The sequence below is a fragment of the Rana temporaria genome, chromosome 2, assembly GCF_905171775.1.
Source record: "Rana temporaria chromosome 2, aRanTem1.1, whole genome shotgun sequence".
NCBI lineage: Eukaryota > Metazoa > Chordata > Amphibia > Anura > Ranidae > Rana > Rana temporaria.
In genome coordinates, this window is record NC_053490.1 from 220,561,746 (window position 1) to 220,585,157 (window position 23,412).

General features: G+C 42.5%; 1 protein-coding gene across 6 annotated transcripts in view; it reads left to right on the forward strand.

Annotated features, from left to right (window-relative positions):
* LIMS1 (LIM zinc finger domain containing 1) overlaps positions 1-23,412 on the forward strand; it is a 112,246-nt gene that overhangs the window by 72,634 nt on the left and 16,200 nt on the right. For 4 of the 6 annotated variants that reach the window (XM_040336467.1, XM_040336468.1, XM_040336465.1 and 1 more), the window contains exon 2: positions 18,268-18,427. In XM_040336467.1, the coding sequence (XP_040192401.1) occupies positions 18,268-18,427 (160 nt within the window). Of the gene's footprint in view, positions 1-14,046; positions 14,336-18,267; positions 18,428-23,412 lie in introns of those variants that run through there. The other 2 variants (XM_040336463.1, XM_040336464.1) reach the window with 2 other exon arrangements.

Consider the following 23,412-nt stretch of genomic DNA (forward strand, 5'->3'; position numbering starts at 1 on the left):
AGTCAACTATTAGAAGAAACAAGAGTTTTATTCTTTCTTCAGAGCAGAACTCATCCTTTTGTAGGCCACCTCCTATAATTATTTACACTAGTAATTTCCATTGCTCTGTTTATTGTTCCACTGTGCCTAATTACAGGCTTTTAGTCCTACTCATTTATGGTATGGCTTTAACACGTACACTTAACAGCAGCACCCCCAGAACAGGGACCTTAAGATTGTATGCGCTTTGAGGGCAGGGACTGAAGAAAATGTAAAAATATATGTAAAGCAATGTATAAATCGCCGCGCTATATAAGAAGAAATAATGGCTACTGGACGTTGTGATGTGTAAGTAAGGGCCCCCAGACTGATATTATGAACGTCCAAGCAATAATGGTGGAAATGTTTGTTTATAGAAACCTATTGGCTTCCTTGCTTCATTTTCCTTGTACAGATTACAGTAAAGCTGGCTATATATGGCTCAGTTTTGTGGATAGTGAAATGCCCACTGCTGACTATCATTCTGGATGGAAAATATCAGCAGAACGGGGGCTACATCTGATGAAGTCAACTCTTCCACTGTTCATTTTCCAACTGGCTCCTTCATTTTTTTTTTAACTTATTGAGCTGTGTGGTGCTTAACCACTTGACAACCAGGCCTATTTTGGTACTTCCTTTGGCACTTCTCTCCTTCATGTAAAAATCAAATTTTTTTGCTAGAAAATTAATCGGAACCCCCAAACATATATATATATATATATATATATATATATATATATATATATATATATATATATATATATATTTTTTAGCAGATACCATAGGGAATAAAATGGCGGTCATTACAACTTTTTTTTTCCTCGCACGGTATTTGCGCAATCATTTTTCAAACGCCTTTCATGAATTAAAAAATAACAAAACCGTAAAGTTAGCCCAATCTTTTTGTACTTGGCGTAACATCTTTTACACTATAGATGACTAACATGTCACACTTTAAAATTGCGCACTATCATGGAATGGCGCCAAACTTTGCTACTTAAAAATCTCCATAGGCGACGCTTAAATTTTTTTTACAGGTTACTATTTTGGAGTTACATAGGAGGTCTAGTGCTAGAATTGTTGCACACGCTCTAACGCATGCGACGATACCTCACATGTGGGGTTTGAACAGCGTTTACATATGTGGGCGGGACTTGCATGCGTGTTCGCTTCTGCGCGAGAGCTACCGGGGACAGGGGCATTATAAAAAAAATAAAATCTCTTCTTTTTTTTTTTTTATCACTTTTATTCCTATTACAAGGAATGTAAACATCCTTTGTAATAGGAATCACTGTGACAGGTCCTCTTTATTAAGAGATGTGGGGTCAATAAGACCCCACATCTCTCTTCCAGGCTTAAAAGCATGAAATCTGTGAAAAAAATTCACCGATCACATGCCGACAGCCGCAATTGCGGCTTTGTTTACTTGCGGCTACCGGGCGTGACGTCATAACGTCGCGCCTGGGCCTCCAGTGGTCATAGAGATGACTGTTGACCATCTGGTCACGAGTCATCTCTATGCTTCCCAGACAGCGCCGGCCGATTCGCTCTCCGGGCCCCTGATGTCACGGGAGAGCCCGGATGGCGGCGGGAGGGGGGGACGTCCCCTCCCGCCGCCTATAAGAACGATCAAGCGGCGGAACTGCTGCTTTGATCGTTCTTATAGTGCACAGAATCGGCGACTGAAGACGGTGATATCTAAATGATGCCTGTAGCTGCGGGCATCATTCAGATATCACCGCACAAAGCCAAGGCCGTTAAAAGGCGGCCTCCGGTTGTAAAGTGGTTAAAGGGCCACCCACATTTGAATTTCAGATAATTTCTAGGCTTGTGTTTTGAAAAGACCAAGGAGTACAGCAAGCTTTTTGACAGTGTTTATACAGCTTTTGGCCAGCTTCATTCAAGTCCTTCTCACCCTTTACTCTTTGGCTCCAGGTAGGGAATGTTGAACCCAACTCTTAATGGAGGTCACCTCTAACAAGCTGCTAGCAGGCTTCACCAACTTTTAACTTGACCAACAAAGGGTCATATATTACAAAATGTCTAGGTTGTAAAAGAATATATTTTACCTCTTTCTGGTAGCTTGTTGATTGAAAAGCCTCCACAGATAAATTGAATACTTGCCCCCACCCCAGCACCGTGGTTTGTACTGACATTTGAGCTGGTGGGGAAAACCACGGTGCCTGAAGAGGGAAATGTAAAATACTTGCAGTGGCTGGGAGCATGTAATCGTGGCTTTTCAATACACGTGACTGGAAAGGTAAATATATAAACACTGCTTCAAGGGTGAGCTTGTTTGTAAAATTGACCTTGTGGTAAGCCACTTTAAGCAATTAGTTAAGTAAGTAATTAGTATTACTGAAGCCTGTAAACCTTTTAGGCCTCATGCAGACTGAGCGTTAAAAATGCTACTTTTGGGGTAGTGTGGGTTTTTGTTATTTGCCCCCCTCCATGTTGGCCTATGTGTCCATGCACACACAGGTATTTAGAGGCAGGAAAAAAATCACTGCCAGCACATCCATGAGCAGTAGTGTTTTGGCAGAAAAAACACACTTGGTGTGTCAAGCACTTAGCGTTAATTCATTTCAAAGATCTGAATGAATTCTTCTGACCAATGAAATGAATTGATGCCCAAGAGCTTGATGTGCCTAAACGCCTCAAGCTTTTTTTTTTTTTGCCAAATCACCAATGCCCAGAGAACCTGTGTGCATGGGGCCTTAAAGCTGGTTTGAAATAGGTATGGGGGAAAAAAAAACAATAGTACTCGATTACAAACAACCTAGGTGGATGCAGCATCGGACTGATGTCCCCCACCACCTGTAAGACACTGAGCTGAGAGGTACCTGTCAGGCATAATATTGGGATCCCTCCATAGTCTGGGCCGGCTGAGTGATGTCAGCCAACGGTGGACTTTAGCCCTCTGTCTGCTAAATATGGGTCACAGGAGTGGAGAACTAAGTACATTTCTGAGATACACATGAGAAGTAGCACCAAAAGAGCTTTGGTCGTACTTCTCCAATAAAGGATAAGTAACATTTTTCTAATTGAACACCGTGAATGGATGATGCTCACGGGGGCGTTCTTTTTTTATAGATTATGACAGCTAGGGAAAGGGAGAAGATCCACTGTTATCTGTCAGACCCGGGGTTCGGTGGGAGCAGGGCCCGTGCATCTGTAATACTGTAGGTTACACCCGGAATATGGGTATAACATGTTACAATAGGTGAGCTTCTTCTTTTCAAGCAAGGGTCACCATACAATCTTTGTACAATAAACTTTGATTTACCAAACTATGTAATATTGTATGAGGCCTACCTAATCTGTCCAATCAGGTAGTTCTTGTACTACATAGTTGGTATATCTAAAACAAATTGTACAATCGGAACATAACATGTGTGCTGAGCTTAAGGAACACATGGTTGGTTACTTTATGCATGCACACACCACCTCTATTTTTAGTTTTAAGTGGCCGCCTTCTTTTTTTTTTTTTAAATACAGCAGATAAGAACCTACCATTGCATTCCTTTTGGTGTTTTCTCTGTAGTGATTTGCCTGAATATTGCGTTTTTATCATATTTTCCTTTTACAACAAAAGAGCAAAGAATGACTAAGGAGTAATAAAAAGTAAAAATCTTTCCTCTAAAAACATAACTGATTTGTCATGGGCTGTACTTTTTACGCTCCATACTGTGTTTTTAAAATCTCCCCATTGTGTCTTAGCTGTGTCTGACTCTTAATATAGTGGGTAGAGCTCAGTAATCTGTTCACCCTCAGGGCAGTGAACTACAGTTCTGTGCACCCAAGAACTGGCTTTCCTAATAACATGTTCAGGTAGTTCGCATTATCATGTGTTGTCCAGCATACTTTTCCATCAGAACTGAGACTGTAAAAGTGAATCCCCCTTCACATCCACCTAAGTCTTTTTTTATATGTGGGCTAGGACCTAAAAATGAATCAATGAATATGTGTGTGTGTGTGTGTGTGTGTGTGTGTGTGTGTGTGTGTGTGTGTGTGTGTGTACCCTTGAGTGTTTGTCGTTTTCTTTTCTTCAACCTGTACAGGAAATGTGATTGAGGAGTCAGGTTTGTCTTTGCATGTGAGCAATAAATACACAGCACCTAAAGGGTATATCACTTGTCAGTGCTTTCATCACAACCATGTACCAGCATGCCTGGCGGATTTTAGGGAAAATAACATTTTAGAGTTTGTACTATGGTTTTTGAGGGCTGTTGCAAGCAGCCTTGGTTATCAGATGAGACTGTGATAACACAAAACGGCTAGAGGGACCTGGTAGGTATGCGGGGAAACAGGATATTGAGTAGGTTGTATGTAGGTGAGTCTGTGCTTAATCACTGTTGACATATTGTGAAGTTTTATACCAGTGTCTGCTTTCCTTCAGTCAAATGCAATCGTCATTTACATAGTGAGATGCTGGCAGTTCAGATAAAATGTTAGTCATTTACATACTGAGTAGAGGCGTTCTCTATCTTGGTAACAATGACACACGTAGTAGTTTCCAGTCGGTTTGTGCACCTTTCAAAGAGGCCACAGCAGCTCTTACCTATATAATATGTTGCCTCAACCTTTCATATTCCTGATATGTGCATGCTATACCATGTACTTGTATGAAAAAGTATCTTGCTCTCTTTGTATTGCTTCCTGTGTGCAAAGGCCTTGGTAACACCATGTGCAGAGACGTGGGTTTTTCTGCAAGGGCACAGAAAACATTTGTTTTCTATGTGCCTTGTTGACACCATAAAACTAGTATGTGCTGTTTGTTTTTCTGCGCATGAATCTGTCATGTATTCAGTTTTCTGCATGGGAAAAAACTGATGTAACATCAACATTGTGGTGTGAACATGGCACATAGAGCATTTGTTGCATATCTCTGTGCATGATACCAGTGTATCATGATGTATCATAATGTGAACAGGACACTTGGAAAACAAATGTTTTGTGTCCTTGCAGAGGACGCTTTAGGAGCAGTATGTACAGCGTTGCAAAGATGCGGCTAGCTGGACTTTTTTTACCATCCTGCCAGTGCACTGCTTCAGTGTGAAAGGAGAGGCTCTTTCAGGGCGCTTTGCAGGCGCTATAGCGCCTGCAAAGCGCCTCAGTGTGAAAGCAGCCTAAGGAATTGGGAATTCCCAGAGCAGTGCTGTCACTCCACCACTTCAATGTTCTGGGTGTTGGAATCCGCCTCAGCCTGGTACTTGGTACCTAGCCTATCCTTCTACTTTTTGAAGTGATTTGTAAACATATATTTTTTTTAATAACCATCATATTTGCCTGCTCTGTGTAGTGGTTTTGCACAGAGCAGCCCTGATCCTCCTCTTCTGGGATCTCCATCTGCGCTCCTGGCTCTCTTCACGTCCTGTCCTGGAGACCTCAACAAGAAGTGATGTGAGAATTTGAATGTGCTATTAAATGCAAGACTAATGCATCAAAGAAGCTATATATATATATATATATATATATATATATATATATATATATATATATATATATATATATATATATATATATATATATATATATATATATATATATATATATAATTTTATTTTAGCTTGTGATGCATTGCACGCATCTTGTACCCATGGTGTGTTGCCAGTTTCTCTGCCAGTAGAATTAATACCAGTTTACAAGGACTGCAGAGTCGACATAGATATTTTCATCTGCCATAATTGCAATGCAGCTTTTAAAGTAAAGCTAACTCTAGCCATTTATTGAGCCATTCGGCTCAATACAGTTGTTATGCTATGAGAGCACTGGTGCAGTATCTTCTGGTGATATTGATAATAAAAGACTAAACTATAGTTTTCAATATAGTTGCATATTAACCACTTGCTTACTGGGAACATATACCCCCTTGCTGCCCAGGCGAAATTTCAGCTTTCGGCACTGTGACGCTTTGAATGACAATTGCGCGGTCGTGCGACGTGGCTCCCAAACAAAATTGACGTTTTTTTTTTTTTTTTTTTTTTTTTTTTTTTTCACAAATAGAGCTTTCTTTTGGTGGTATTTGATCACCTCTGCGGTTCTTATTTAAAAAAAAATAGAGTGACAATTTTTTTTTAAAAATACAATATTTTTTACTTTTTGCTATTCTAAATATCCCATTTAAAAAGTTTAGTCCGATTATGTATTCTTCTACATATTTTCGGTTAAAAAAAAAAAAAAAAATTTACAATAAGCGTATAGTGATTGGTTTGCGCAAACGTTATAACGCCTACAAAATGGGGGATAGAATTATAAAAATTTTTACTAGTAATGGCGGCAATCTGCGATTTTTGTCACGACTGCGATTATTACAGTGGACACATCGGACACTTTTGACACATTTTTGGGACCATTCACATTTTATACAGCGAACAGTGCTATAAAAATGCACTGCTTACTGTATAAATGTGACTGGCAGGGAAGGGGTTAAATATGTTCCCTGCTAGGTCTTACTGTGGGAGGAGAGGACTGACTGGGGGAGGTGACCGATGGTTGTCCCTATGTACAAGGGACACACCATTGGTCTCCTCTCCCTAACAGGACGTGGATCGGTGTGTTTACACACAGAGATCCATGTCCCTGGCTCTGTGACTGCCGATCGCGGGCGACCGGTGGACATCGCGGCCGCCAGGCACGTGCATCGGCACGTGTGTGATGCGGCGCGCGGCCAGAGGCCATATATTGATGGCCTTCCAGCAGATTAGAGCCACCTTGTGGCCATAAATAGAGGGTGGCCAGATGGCAGGTGGTTAAATAAAAAGCCATGTTTATGTAAATGTTGCATTGCTTCACTGCTAACGGTTTAAACAGGTTAATGTATCTTTATTGTGGGCTCACCATTTACCACAATTTGTCCAAGTAATTTGTGAAAGGTTCCGCTGTGTGTGTGTGTGTGTGTGTGTGTGTGTGTGTGTAATAAATAAATACATTTAATATCTCTATCATATCTCTATCGAAACAACTAATCGATTATGAAATTAATAGATTATGAAAATTGTAATCGATTAATCGGCCAGTAACATAATGGGGTTAAAACAACAAAAATTAGCCCTTTAGGCTCCATGCACACTGAAGCTGATAAAAGCTATAAAAAAACGCCAGTAGCCTTTCAACGTTTTTTAGCGTTTTTGCAATAGCTTTAATCAGCGTTTTTCAGTGTAGCTTTTTTTCCCCCAATGGATTAAAAAACGCTGGCACCGGAGTTTTTGAGAGTTTTTTGGCGTTTTTCAGCATTTTGCGTTTGAGCGTTTTTCCCCGCCAAAAACCGGCACTTTGAACGCAAATTTCGGGCGTTTAGAAAAAAGCCAATAAACTCCAAAGCTCATTAACACTAAAAAACGCCCAGGTGTGCATGGGCACATAGGCTAACATAAAGTTCAGTTTATGGGCTTTAAAAAAAAAAAAAAAAAGCCAAAACGCCAGTAAAGCTCCATGTACACTGTACATGGAGCTTTACTGCGCACCCACCAGCCCCTACTGCCATGCATTCCTGACCGGAAGTTTGTGGTGGAAGATGGAGTGACCTAGGAAGAAGAAGAAAGAGGCATCAACAACGTTGGTGTTTAGGGCTTCAGAAATGCTGATGATACAATTAGGGAGGGGCTTAACTCAAAAATGAGTTTTACTACTAGAATTTAGTGCTACTTTAAAGCTTTTACTATTGTAAAATCATGGACACATTTCTAAATTGCTGTAACTCTGTATAATGTCATTGCCTAATTTCCTTGTGAAAGTTGAGTAAGCAAGCTGTTGCTAGGTTGTCTATGGATTATGCTGACAGATAATCGTGTGACAATGCAAGGCAAACTTATCCCCTCTTCATGCATCCTGTCACATGACGTTCTGCTGCCTGTGGTTAGGTCCTGCTATATCAGACTGAAGACGCTCAGTATGTGTCCTACGATGCATGTTTGAGTTTTTCTGGAGCCTCAGGGTATCAGTATTTGAGGCATGTTGTCTCCTCCCCTGCATGCCATGCTTTAATACACAGCAGCTATTTTTTCTCAAGACCTACAGTCGTTTTGATGACATGAGAGAGAAAAAAAGTTAAACTTTACTTTTTTTTAAAAGGCAGTGGAGTATGGTTTGAGCGATTTATTATTGTAGGAGAAAAGCACTTTGTAAAGTTTAGAACCCCCAATTTTTTATTTTCTGTTTCAACACTGGGAACACTAAAACTTCATGTCCTGGTAGACCACACAAAGTGAGAGAATCTACCCAACAAGGGACTTGTTATAAATTTAAAGCCGGACAGGTTATAACCTTTGTTTTCAGTAAAAATCAACCACTTTGATCTGTTTTAATTTCAAATGCTGTCTGTCACTCATTACAGACTTGTATTGCCAGCAGTCTGTGTTTGTATCTATCCAAGGCCCTGCCAACCTGCAGCCCTCTGGAAATTTTTGTGTGGTCCTCTGCAGACAGTAATCGGTTTCTGTATTGCCCTGTTATAGAAGTGGTCTCTATCAGTCTTATGTAATGTGTCTCTAGTCTATGACTCCCACCGCACTATTGTATTCTGACAGCGGGAGGTTGTCCAGCCGTCAGAATACAATGATCACTGATGGCACACTATAGCCACCGGCAGTGATCACACAAGAAAAACCAGACAGGCTGGTTGTACTAAAGTTGATTGATCAACTTCAGTACAACCAGCCTGCCCATAGATGGATTGAAATTCAAAGCGTTCCTAAAGAACCGGCTGAATTTAGACCTATCTATGGCTGGCCATAGTGTTAAAGAGGATGTAAACCCCGCTTTGTGATTTATTTAATTTGTTTTCCCTACAGGTAAGCCTATAATAAGGCTTGCCTGTAGGTAAAATTTAATATCTTCTAAACCTGCACTGTTTAGGAGATTTTAACCCTGAATGCAGCCGCTTCAGAGCTTCTTGTCGGAACCAAAGGCTCCCGCACACGTGCGCGGGAGTGAAATAATCGCAGCCCTGGAAGAAAGGATGGGAGAAGATGTCGGCCCCCTCAGAGGTAACTGGGCGCCGCTGAGTGGGCTTCGTTCTAAAGTGACCATTTCATAATGTGCTAGTATGCAATGCTAGCACATTATGTCTTTTTTGTCTTGCAGTTTTTTTTCCCCCCTTTTGGTTTACTACCTCTTAAAGCAAAACTCTGTAACGTAAAACTCTGAGCCCTCCAAGCGAACATGAAATCTTGTGTTTTTTTTTGTTTACTTTCATTCCTTTTATATTGTTTTTTCAAAAGATCTATTAAACACGGACACATCTCCTCCAAATGTATTGGGCCACATGCACACTGGACATTCTAATAATGTTCCAAGAATGGCAGTAGCTTTGCAGTGAGTTTTTTTCAGCGTTTTTGCAATAGCATTTTTTAGCCTTTTTTTTTTAATGGGATAAAAACCATTAAACGCTGGTGAGCCGCGTTTTTTTTTCTGCATGTTTTTACAGCTGAAAAACTCCTCTCAGAATCCACTAGTTTTGTTTTGTTTTTGTTTTTTTACAGCCAAAAAAAAATGCCCCAGCCAAAACCAATGATAACAGCCTATGTGTGCATGGACACATAGACCAACATGCTGGAGAGTTTGACGGGGGAAAAAAGGTCTGAAGCCAAAAACAGCAGTTGTAAAAAAAAAAAAGGTCCAAAACGTCCAGTGTGCATGAGGCCTTAGGCCGGGTTCACACTGGTATTACACGACAGATGTACCACTGTGGCTCTGACTGTGCCCTGCGACTTTAAGTCCGACATCCATCTGACTTCAATGAATAGGGATCCGACTTTGATCCCTGACAATACCAGACACTCTGTCTGTTAGGGGGAACTAAACATAAACGGCGTTGAGCTCCCTTTGGTCTGGTATGGATTTTAAGGGGAACCTGCACGCAACAAAAAAATGTGTGGGATCCCCCCCCCCCCCCAAATCCATACCAGACCCTTATCGGAGCACGCAGCCTGGCAGGTCAGGAAAGGGGTTGGGGACAAGCGAGTCCCCGCCCCCCCCCCGAAACATACCGGGCCGCATGCCCACTACATGGGGGGGAGGGTGCGCCCCCGACCGAGAGAACCTTGTCCCCATGTTGAGGACAAGGGCCTTTTCCCGATAGCCCTTGCCGGTTGTTTTCCGGGGGTCTGCGGGGGCTTATCTGAAACTAAAGGCCCCCTTTAGCAAGGGACCCCCCAGCATCCTTTTTCTTTCACACAAATAGAGCTTTCTTGTGGTGGTATTTGATCACCTTTGTGTTTTGTTTTTATTTATTTTTTTGCGCTATAAACAAAAATAGAGCGACAATTATGAAAAAAGCAATATTTTTAACTTTTTTTTACCTTTTTGCTATAATATCCCCCAAAATATATATATATATTCATATTTTTGTATCCCTCAGTTTAGGCCAATACGTATTCTACATATTTTTGGTAAAAAAAAAAAAAAATCGTAATAAGTGTCTATCGATTGGTTTGCACAAGAGTTATAGCGTCTACAAACTAGGGGATCGTTTTATGTCATTTTTATTAATGTTTTTTCTTTTTTTTTTTTTTTACTAGTGATGGGGGCGATCAGCGATTTTTATTTATTTTATCATGACTGCGACATTATGGCTGACACATCGAACACTTTTGACAATATTTTGGGGCCATTGACATTTTTACAGCGATCAGTGCTATAAAAATGCACATATTTTTGTGAAAATGACACTGGCAGTGAAGGGGTTAACCTGTAGAGGGCGCTGAAGGGGTTAAGTGTGACCCAATGAGTGATTCAAACTGTGTGGGGGGCGTGGCTTGGTGTGTCGCGTCACTGATTGTCGTTCCCTATGACAGGGAACAGACACTCAGTGACAGTCTGACTAGAAGCACGGGGAGAGGTTTGTTTACACTTACCTCTCCCCGTTCTTCAGCCCTGTGACCCGATCGCGGGATACCGGCGACAATCGCAAAGCAGTTACTGTCTGTATACAGTTCCACTATTGCATCTTTCAAATGCAATAAATACACATTTGTATTCAGCATTGACGCCAATTTACTTGATTTTTGTTAGATTTTTTTGTGTGCTTTATGTGATTTATTAGCATTGTTGCTTATTTTCAGTTCTTTAGCGACATTAGTTATAGAATTGTTACAACGATAAACTACCCAAAAATAACCACCAGCATCCTCTCTGGTTTCTCTGTTTCTGTAAAGGTCAGACATAGAGGTGAAAAGTATACAGGCATTGCTATAATAAGTATGCTGGTTAATGCTAGAGTGTCTGGTGTTGACAGAGGATACAGCCCTAAAAGGATTTTCACACATGTGAGAGGATTTCCAGCGCTGTCTGTCAGTTTCTCACTAAACCGCCCATAATAGCGTCGACTTTTCTTCCTCATGGCAAATAATAACTAAGTTAAAGCGGACCTTCTGTAATTTTTTTTTTCACCTTTCCATCTATTCTGCCCTTGTTTCTTTTTATGCCAGTTAACCACTTCCTTTCTGGGCACATAAACCCCCTTCGTGCTCAGATGAAATTTCAGCTTCCGGCACTGCGTCGCTTTAACTGACATTTGCGCGGTCGTGTGACGTGGCTCCCAAACAAAATTGACCTTTTTTTCCCCACAAGTAGAGCTTTCTTTTGGTGGTATTTGATCACCTCTGCGGTTTAGTTTTTGCGCTATAAACAAAAAAAGAGCGACAATTTAAAAAAAAAACACTATCTTACTTTTTGCTATAATGGCTGAATTAAAAAAAAAAAAAATCATTTTTTTTCTCAGTTTAGGTTTATACGTATTCTTCTACGTATTTTTATAAAAAAAAAAAAAAAAATCGCAATAAGCGACTGTTTTGCGCAAAATTATAGCGCCTACAAAATAGGGGACAGAATTATGATTATTTTTTTTTTTACTAGTAATGGTGGCGATCTGTGATTTTTATTGGGACTGCGACATTACGGCGGACATATCTGACACTTTTGACACATTTTTGGGACCATTCGCATTTATACAGCGAACACTGCTATAAAAATGCATTGATTATTGTATAAATGTGACTGGCAGTGAAGGGGTTAACACTAGGGGGCGAGGAAGGAGTTAAATGTGTAAACTGGGAGTGTTTCTAACTGTGTGTGTGTGTGTGTGTGTGTGTGTGTGGGTGGGGAGGCGACTGACTGGGGGAGGTGACCGATGCTGTGTCCCTATGTACAAGGGACACAGATCGGTCTCCTCTCTCCCTGACAGGATGTGAATCTGTGTGTTTACACACACAGATCCACGTCCTTGTCTGTGTATCCGCCGATCGCGGGTGCCTGGCGGACATCACGGCTGCCAGGCACGCGTATCGGCACTTCAGTGATGCCGCGGGAGTGCGTGTGGCGGCGCTCGCGGGTACCCCAGTGGCCGGAGGAGCAGAGGACGTCCATAGACAGCAATTGAGAGCCACCTTGTGGCCGTCTTTTGTCAATTGCCTGGACGTAAAGTGGTTAAATACCTTATACAGCCCACTTCCTCTTTCTTGTCTGGTCATTAGCCTAGGCTGATGACATAATGCACCTCACTCTCACTCTCAGAGTTGGAGGTATGCTTCTGTGTAAATCCAGGAAGAGAACAGGCAGTAGCTTCAGCTGCCCACAGTTTAAAATGGTTGCAGCCAAACTTGGTGGAAGGGGATTTCTGCAGCATATTTGGCAAGTACAGAATCACAGTATATATAAAATATGCAAAGTGGATGGAGAGAAGCTTCAGAATGGCAAAGATGTTTTTATTACAAATTATGCGACTGCAGTTCATCTTTAGAGCGGCTCCTGGGTTAACTGTTGATCAGGATACTTGTGTATAGTCCAGTATTCACCTTTTTTCCTATTTCTGCATTTGATTTCTGGAATGTAAAGGTCCAAAATTACTTTTCAGGTTTAGTAGAAACCAGGTTTAAAAGCCCTTAGGCTTGTTTTACCAGTCCATGGAGCTGTTTTTGGTTGGTACAAACACAGGCCAAAATATCGTCCGATTCAACAGAATCTGGCCAACATTTGGCCCATGTGTACAGCAGCCTGTCCAACAGAAGGTGGCCAAATGGGCATGCTGGAAAACCTGCATCCGATCAGCGCTCACAGAGGGTGCTGGTCGGTGTGTTCTAGTGGAACAGGGGGGGGGGGGGGCAGTCCCCTTGTCAGAACACAATAGCTCAGCGGTAGGGATGAGCTCCGGTGTGTCCGCACACTCCACATGCAGAGCCCACCAGAAAGTCTGCACGGCACTGCGCTAATCCCAGGCAGGGAGACATTGTCCCGATGCTCGGCTGCAAAGATCGGGAAATGTCTCCCTGTCTGTGGTTTGCCCATCGCCGTTTGCCATTCAGAGAACCTGTTTGGATTTCAAGTCCACATAATTTCACCTTATTGGCATACTTTGTGAAGTCAGAGTGGTGATCCTTTTGGTTTTCTATTTGTTTTGGGGTTGGGGAGCTGTAGTTTATTTGGTTTATGAATGCAAACTTCCTAGTGTAGAGGTCAATGATCATGTATACACATTATGATGGGTTGGAATTTGGTACTCCAACTCCCAGCAGTGAGAGACGTGCTTTATAAATTTAAAACTGGTACGGATGCCACCCCCTTTGGGCACCACTAGTTGCCAGTCTTTCCATAAATATGTATGTTTGGGTGTGCCAAGCACTTAGTCTGTGTATAGGTGAGGAGTGGACATGCACTCTATGCATTAAGATGAAAAAAATCTTGCAATGTCTAACTCTCTATTTAGGGGGGAAAAACAATTCCTTTACAGCCCCTTTAAGGTTTCTGTGTTTAGTTGTCTTAGATGGGTTTGGCAAGATTTTGTGCGTGCTTGTATTAAAATTCAGAAGAAGAATGCATAGAATCAGGGTTATCTCCTGGAAGAGCTAGAAACCATTTTGAGCTCCTTTTTTACTGCCCGGCTTCCACCCTTTGGAGGGAATGGAATTTTTAACATCAACAGCAAGCATCTGAGTCCCACCTATCATTAGTGACATATGTTCTACTCCACAGCCTTAGTTGGAATCTGTGCTGAGGAATGTGGGCAGCGCTGTAATGTATCCTTGTATGAGTCACTGTGTCAGTCTGACACTGGAGTAGCCTGGAGTACAGCATAGAACACTTGTTCTTGCCTGGATGAGCCCTGTATTACATCCAACGGTGGATTTGTAAAAATGATGGAAGTTCAGTCCAGGTTACACCCTGATATTCCAGAGAATGGGGAGCTACCTCCTATGGAAGTCAATGGCAATTGTGTCCCTCAGGAGAGTGGGGGAGAGGATGAAAAACCAGTCTCCAATCTGCAGAGGAGACGCAGTGATGTCAAAGTATACAAAGAAATTTGTGACTTCTATGCCCGATTGTAAGTGGAGGTTTTTCTTCCCTGGATTGCTAAATGGAATAATTGTTGTATTTATCGAATCTGATGGGTTCTGTTGGACAATGGAGCATGTGCAGTGGGAAGCATTTGGGTCAAGGGGGTTTCAGTATGAGAAGAGCTTTCTATGTAGGCTAATTTTATTTGCCAATAAAAAAATGTGTATGTAAAGAATTGCTCTGCAAAAGCAAAGTCCATCTCGTTGTAGCATTTGAAACAGTTTGCTAGAAATGTACAAAGTACTCTTTATGGAAGTCATTGAGGAAGAATGCTTTGCATGCCATGGAGGTTTAGTTAAATGGCTTGTGGTTTTAGGTCTTTGTACTTGATTAAGTATAGTTTTAGACCTAAAGAAGAGAAACAAAGGTTTGCTGGTTTTCACTCTTCTTCCATCCCAGCACATTATACATTTCGGCCTTTACAGGCATATTTGTGGAGGAGCGTTTGTTTACAAGAGCATTTTTGAGAGGATCTTTGGGCAGAAAAAAGCATTTCATGCACCTAAACACGGTGTTTAGGTGCATCAAGCATTTTAAATTAACTTTTTTTACTTGGTGTTTTGGGGGGGAAAGGCCTATTAACACAAATGCACAGTATTTTCCATAGGAAGGCATTGTATGCTGCTTTTTATAAAAATAAAATTCTGCTGCTTAGTTTGCATGGACCCTTAGCCCTGGTTCACACTGATGCGATGCAGAGAACGCAACAAATCCTGTACGTTTTCCGCACAGCATTGCAGTCGCATGGCGTTCATGTGATCTGCTGCGGCTGTTAGATTAACGACACCCCTAAACTGCTAGCAAATGCAGTGCTATTGCCAGAATCGGATTGCTTGGGTGTGAACACCCATGCAATGCCATTCAGGTGTGGGGGGAAAAAAGGGGGTCCTGCACCCTTTTGGTGTGGTTGCGATTTAAGCCATACAAAATGTATGGTTCAAATCGCATTCCTGTGTGAATCACATACGGTGTCCCGCAACACTAAAGTGTGAACCAAGGCTTAGAGAGGATTTCACAAAGTTTTGAGAGGTTTCCTCTTGTGTATACAGGACACAAGCAGAAATCTCTCAATAGTGAGAAAAATACAATCCAAGATCGTTGTCACTGGAACAGGAGTCCACATTGGAGAATTTCCCTTCTATTCCTGTCCTGGATGTAACTATATTGGAATGTCCCTTGCTTTCAGTCCTGGTGAGAATAGTCACCATAGTAAAAAGAGGGTGTATCTCACCAGCGGGGACACAAACAGAAAAATCTACCCAATTGGGAAACTTGTTCTTTGCATGGGTGAACAGTGGTTTTTTTTATTTTATTTTTTTAGGATCAGCTGTCGGGTGCTGCCGCTGCAGTTTGTAGTAAGGGAACCTTTCTGGCTTCTTGGACTGTTCCCTACTGTGCATGTGCAAAGCTCGCTGTGCTTTATTACTGGCCTTAACTTCCGTGGGGCAGTGGAGTCTCCCAGAAGTTGGGAAGGGTACCTGTCAAAAATGGGTACCCCCCTGAAAGGTGCCAAATGTGGCACCGGAGGGGGGGGGGGGCAGAAAAGTGGAGGCTCCACTTTTGGGTGAAAAATTAATTTAATTTGCAGGGGAACCATTTACTACTACTTCTTCTTTCTTTTTTTTTTATATAAAGTTTAAAATATCCATTATCGATGGATGTAGAATGTTTACATTCTCAAATGGCCGGTGCCCAAACTTTGGCGTATGAAAATTCTCCCTGGGTACTAGCCACTTCTGTGTTCAGAGAGAGGCACTTCATTGATCTGAGGCTTTAAATGTGCCATTACTTTACAGTGTACCAATCAGTGGCGGCTGGTGCTCAAAATTTTTCAGGGGGCGCAAACGAAAAAAAAAACTGCAGCCACTGTGCCATGCAGCCACTGTGCCATCAATTGCCACCACTGTGCCATGCCATCAAACACAGCAACTGTGCCACCAATTGTCACCACTGTGCCATGCCATCAAATGCAGTCACTGTGCCATCAATTGTCACCACTGTGCCATGCCATCAAACAGCAACTGGTGCCATCAATTGTCACCACTGTGCCATGCAACATAGCAACTGTGCCATCAATTGTCACCACTGCCATGCCATCAAATGCAGTCACTGTGCCATCAATTGTCACCACTGTGCCATGCCATCAAACAGCAACTGTGCCATCAATTGTCACCACTGTGCCATGCCATCAAACGCAGCCACTGTGCCATCAATTGTCACCACTGTGCCATGCAACACAGCAACTGTGCCATCACTTGTCACCACTGTGCCATGCCATCAAACGCAGCTACTGTGCCATCAAACGCAGCCACTGTGCCATCAATTGTCACCACTGTGCCATGCCATCAAATGCAGTCACTGTGCCATGCCATCAAACGCAGCCACTGTTCCATCAATTGTCACCACTGTGCCATGCCATCAAACGCAGCCACTGTGCCCCTCAATTGTTGCCACTGTGCCAATTGTCACCACTGTGCCCCATGATGCCACTGTGCCCCATGATGCCACTGTGCCAATTGTCACCTCTGTGCCCTTTGTCACCACTGTGCCCCATGATGCCACTGTGCCCGTTGTCGCCCCTTTCCCTGTAAAAAGCACTTACCTGAAGCTTCCATGTCCTCCCTCGATGTCTTCTGCCGCTGTGGTGAAGCTTCAGCCAATCAGGTTCATGATAACAAGAATCCGGGAACCTGATTGGCTGAAACGTCCGTTTGTCTTATGCAAGGACTGCAGATTGCCTGCGCTCCGAGTATAGACATCCGAGAGCCAGAGGGCGGTACTGGAAAAGCCTATCAGAGCCGCTGGCTTTGATAGGCAGTTCCCCTCAGCCAACCAGCTGCCGCTATTCAGGTAACCGGCGACCCACGTCCGGTCATATCAATAGACCAGGCAGCTGGCAACCAACAATAACATGTGTGTGATTGTGGGAGGGGGGGCGGCGCCCGTGCGTCCCTATGGACGGGCCGCCACTGGTACCAATTACTATTCGGGTAAAGAAAGTTGACAAGTTTTGTTACGTTGCATGTTCATTCTCCCTGCCTGCCTGCTTTTCCACTTTCCTCACTAACATTTGCCATATTGTAACTCTCTAGTTCAGACTTGAGGGGGCAGGGGTGACAGTAATGCCACCTGTCTGTTTTAGAACACTGTCTATCATGTAAAAGAAGTAGCATTTGATTTATTTTTATTTTCTCTCTGCACTGTATAATAAATTTCCACACGTTGTGAAACTAGTGAAGTGTGCTATTGTCTGTAAAAGATGTTTGCTTGGGTTCTGACACTAGGAAATGACAGCTGCAACCAGACTACGTTTTGGATACCGTTTACTCCTATTTATAAGCTAACTATATGCCATTGATACGTTTACTAGTTTGTATGTTGAACTGTGACTTTCACATAGTATTCACTTTTATATTACTTGTGTAAGTACAGTGAGAACACTTTGTATTTGTAACTTTTGTTGTACGTTTCCCATATTAGGAGGCATTTTACTGCAGTCTTCAGTTTGCTGATGTAAACACAATGGATTTTACAAGTAATCTACATAGAGTTGATAATCACATGTGTTAATGTGCAGGAAGATGCATGCACATAGACCAATTTTGCATGGATTCACAACCGGCCTCAATGTGAACATTTTGAATTCCATGTTTTGCAGCTGTTGTGGTTTTGTTGTGTTGTGACAGTGAACATTGCATTTACCACATTTCCTCTTTTTTTCAGGCTACACATGTATATGTGAACATTGTTTTATGTGTGGGGCTCAGTGTAGTAGGCAATATCACCTACACATTTTGAGGTGGGAGTCATATTTGCAGTACACTTTCAGATGGTATAGTGTAAATAATTATTTTTTTAAAGTACAAGGCTTGCAAGTGTATTTTCTAACCTGCCCACCTTTTTGTGTTTTTCTTGTAGCAACATGGCAAACGCTCTGGCAAATGCGATGTGTGAGCGCTGCCGATCTGGCTTTGCTCCAGCAGAGAAGATTGTGAACAGTAATGGAGAGCTGTACCATGAGCAGTGCTTTGTGTGTGCCCAGTGCTTTCAGCAGTTTCCAGAGGGACTCTTTTATGAGGTAAGGTGTCTGCACTGATGTTCCTGGCCTAAGTTCACATTTTTGGACTGGCTGTCCTACTTTGTTGTTGGGGATGGCACAACACATTGTCAATGTGAGACAGCATTGTGCGACAGCATTGTGCACCTGCTGCAACCCATCAGTAAAATTGTGTTGACAACGTATCAGAAGGGGCCAATATTCACATTGGAATAGGATCGGTATAGCGCCTGAACATTTCGCTGTGCTTGGGAATATGGTTCCACTGCAGCAGCCATAATGGACCAGTAGTAAAACCTTGCGTAATACTTCAAGCACAATGATTTTTTTATTTTAAGGTTAAATTGTCTATATTAGTTTTTATTACAGCCTATTGATTATTAGGGAAATTTTTATCGCATATCCTTGTGGTCATGAGAATGGGGGGGGGGGGGGGGACTAGTGTCATTGGGCCAGGAAGATAATGACAGGTGAAAAACGGATAGGAAGTAAGGGAAAGCTTCCTCTAAAGAAAAGCAGAATTAAAGGAGATCCAAAGCCATAGCATGTGTGTTAATTTTATAACATCAACATTGTATTAGCAATACAAATAGTTATTTCTCACAAACCAATAAAAGAAGTAACCACAACGGTAAACGAACGGGCCAAAATGGCATCCATGGGATTTTCTTTTTACATGTTGGTGTACTTGCAGCTTTGCACATCTGCTGGCAGTAAAGCGGGCGCATGCAGATTTGAGTCTTGGCATACTTGGTATCTGTTTACTTGACTCTGTGCCATCTTTTAACTACTTGACCTACGGAAGATGTACCCCCCTCCATGACCAGGCCATTTTTTGAGTTACTTTAACTGACAATTGCATGGTCATGCAATGCTCTACCCAAAAAAAGTTTGTAATTTTTTCCCTCAAATAGAGCTTTCTTTTGGTGGTATATGATCACCACTGTGAATTTATTTTTTACTTCTTTTCCTATTTTTTGCACTATAAACAAAGAAAGACCAACTCATTTTGAAATTTCTTTTTTTTTATTTTCTTTTACTTTCTGCTATAAAACCTAGCCAATAATAAAAAGAAATTTATTTTTACCTGGGGTGCCCAAACTTTCGATCCCCACTGTATGGGATGACCATCTGAGCCTGGTGTCCAGTGTTAATTTCGTTGACTTTCAAAATTAACACTGGTCTATAGTAGGGCTGTTACTGATCAAAATTTTTCTTTTCGATTAATCGTTTTTTTTTGTTTTTTTTTAATCGATTAATTATAACGCACATACAGATCCACCTTCTTTTAGCTGATCTCCTTGCAGGCTGATTCCCAGTGCAGCTACCAACCACTGGAAAAATGGATAGCAGGATACAAAAAACACACAAAGGCGCGCTCCATGGGAATAGAATTAAAACTTTTAGAGTCTTCAAGTAGGTAACCAAATAAATATTGCACTGGAGATAAAATCGATGTAGCTACATAATCTGTAAAAATTGTGCGAGTAATACCAAACGGTACCAAAAGCAATCATAAAAACATGTAGCTAAGTATGATACTGGTATAAAAATGTGTACGATACCACTGCTGAATCCAGATAAGGAGAGGTTAACATCAGTCTGTCGGCATGTAGATGTCCCATGAAGGGAACTATCACAACTCCCAGTGAATGGTTGTAGAATCCCAGGTTGATAGAGGGAAGTGTAACAGCCCTTGCGTGTGGCACATAGTAAGGTCCCGCCGGCATGCAGATATGAAGGCACAGCAAAGGAGCCCTTCAGATGGACACAGCAAGCCCCGCTGGTGTCCGTGACGTTACTGGATCTCCAACGGAACTCCCAGAAGCCGGCGGAGGGGTGAGTACCAATCAAAAGAATTTTAATCGATCAAAAAAATTAAAGATTAATCGATTAATTAAAAGTTAATTTGCACAGCCCTAGTCTATAGTGCATGTTCATACCTCAATACCTTAAATAATAACATATGAGATTTTGACTCCAGCAGTATATAATGAGTTTGGAAATTGTAGAGAAATGTTAACTAATGCATTAACATGTAATTATACCCATTAGATTTTAGAAGACTAAAATTAATTTCATACCAGACCCTTATCCATGCAGCCTGGCAGGTCAGGAAAGGGAGGGGACGAAGCAAGCCCCCCCCCCTCCTGAACTGTACCAGGCCACATGCCCTCAACATGGGGGCGTGGGTGCTTTGGGGCAGGGGGGCTCTGCCCCCCCACCCCAAAGCGTCTTACCCCCAAGTTGATGGGGACAAGGGCCTCTTCCTGACAACCCTTCCCCGGTGGTTGTCGGGGTCTGCGGGCGGGAGGCTTATCGGAATCTGGAAGCCCCCTTTAACAAGGGGGGGCCCCCAGATCCCGCCCCCCATGTGAATGAGTATGGGGTACATTGTACCCCTACCCATTCACTAGAAAAAAAAGTTAGTGTAGTGTTTGACAAATCCTTTTTATAAAAAATCTCCTCCGCATCTACCTCCGGTCTTCCTCGATCTTCTCCCGCATCTTCATCCTCCGGTCTTCTCCTTCTCCCCCTGCTGCTTCTTCCGCTCTTCTTCGGCCGTCTTTGTCCGGTGTTGTTCTTCCTCTGCCGCCATTCCCACCAACGACCCTCCTTCGATGCTGCGTGCCGCTGATCTGTCTGCGAAGATTTCCTGCATTTCTTCCGGACAAAGAAGACAGAAGAAGCAAAGGGAGAAGGAGAAGACCGGAGGATGAAAATGCGGGAGAAGATCAGGCAAGGGTTGTCGGGAAAGAGGCCCTTGTCCCCATCAACATGGGGCAAGGTGCTTGGGGGTGGGGGGCGCAGAGCCCCCTGCCCCAAAGCACCAATCCCCCCATGTTGAGAGCATGCGGCCTGGTACGGTTCAGGAGGGGGGGGGCGCTCGCTCGTCCCCTCTCTTTCCTGACCTGCTGGGCTGCATGCTCGGATAAGGGTCTGGTATGGATTTTGGGTGGACCCCCACGCTTTTTTTTTTTTTTTTTTTTTTTTACATTGAGCGGGAAGCTAGCTAACAGCTGATGACTCATCGGTTGTTAAGGACGCGTGGCCGACTTCCCCGCCCCCTCCTTGGCAACTAGCTATATACAGTGTAAAGAAAGAAAGGAAAAAAAACGCAAATCGCGGCAAAATCACAGTAAAAACTCTGACTCTGACCCTTTCCAAAAACGCAGAGGCACAAAAAAGCATTGATGTGAACATGTTCCATAGGAACCCATGTTAAAAAAATTTCCCTGCATTTCTGCAAAATGCATCAAAAAACGCATAAGTGTGAATGGAGCCTAACTTTAAACTGGTAACCTGTAAAAAAAAAAAAATGAAGGTGTTGTCTATGGAGATCTTTTAAGTATCGAAGTTTTGGCGCCATTCCACGAGTGTCGCGTCCCATTCACTGCAATGGAACCGTTCTAATAGGAGCGACGCAAGTCGCTCCGACTTAGAAAAAAGGTTCCTGTAGTATTTCGGGGGCGGCTCGGGGCGATCTGCATTGACTTCTATACAGAAGTCGTTCTGCAAATCGCCTCTGAAGTCGTCCTCAGGACGACTTGCACAGTCGCCCCCGAAGTTGTGCCGCCTATGTGTGAACCGACTCTGATGTGTTTCGTAGCTATTTACTCAGCGTAACATATTTTACATTATACAAAAACGATACTGTGTTTTTGTTTGTTGTTTTTATTTTTAACCACTTAACAACCAGGCCAATTCTGACATTTCTCTCCTACATGTAAAAATCTTATTTTTTTTGCTAAAAAATTACATGGAAACCCCCAAACATTATATATGTTTTTTTTAGCAGAGACCCTAGAGAATACAATGGCGGTCATTGCAACAGTTTCATGCTTTAAAAAAAAAACGTTACGTTTAGCCCAATTTTTTTGCATAATGTGAAAGATGAAGTTATGCCGAGGAAATGGATACCCAACATGTTACGCTTAAAAATTTCACACACTCGTGGAATGATGCCAAACTTCGGTACTTAAAAATCCCCCATAGGCAACGCTTATTTTTTTTTTTTACTGGTTACATGTTTTGAGTTACCGAGGAGGTCTAAGGCTAGAATTATTGCTCTCGCTCTAACGTTTACGGCAACACCTCACGTGTGGTTTGGACACAGTTTCATATGTGGGCGGGACTTGCGTATGCGTTCGCTTCTGCATGAGAGCACACAGGGACAGGGGCACTTTGAAAAAAAAAAATAATAATTGTTAATTTCACTTAAAAATGTATTTTGACACTTTTTTAAAAAATAATAATAATTTTGATCACTTTTATTCCTATTACAAGGAATGTAAACATCCCTTGTAATAGGAATATGGCATGACAGGACCTCTCTACAGTTAAATATGGGGTCAATTAGACCCCACATCTCACCTCTAGGCTGGGAAGCCTAAGATAAAAAAAAAATGATCACGATTCACAGCCGAAGCAGCGCCGTTTTTTTTTTTTTTAATGCAGAGGCAGGGCGTGATGTTGTAACATCATGTCCGACGATCATACCATCTGGTCCGCCGGAAATCTCTATGATCAACATCCGGGGGCCAGCGGATCCTGTCACTGACTCACTGATTGCACAGGTGAGTCGGTAGAAGCACTGGAGGGCATCGGGAGGGGGGGGAAGTCCCCTCTCGTCACCCGTAAGAACGATCAAGCGGCGGAACAGCAGCTATGACTGTTCTTATGGTGTAGGGATTTGCCAGCTGAAAATGCCGATATCTGAATGATGCCTGTAGCTGCAAGTGATATTCAGATATACCCCCACAAAGCCAAGGACGTTGTATAGCGGCCAGCGGTCGGTAAGTGGTTAAACACGTGTGAAAAATTGCTGCGTAAATACTGTGTGACATAAAAAGTTGCAATGACCATCATTTTATTCCCTAGAGTCTCTGCTAAAAAACATAATGTTTGGGGGGTTTAATTTTCTAGCAAAAAATTATGATTTTTACATGTAGGAGAGGAGTGCCAGAATAATAGGCCAGTATGGAAGTGGTTAAAAAAGGGCGTGA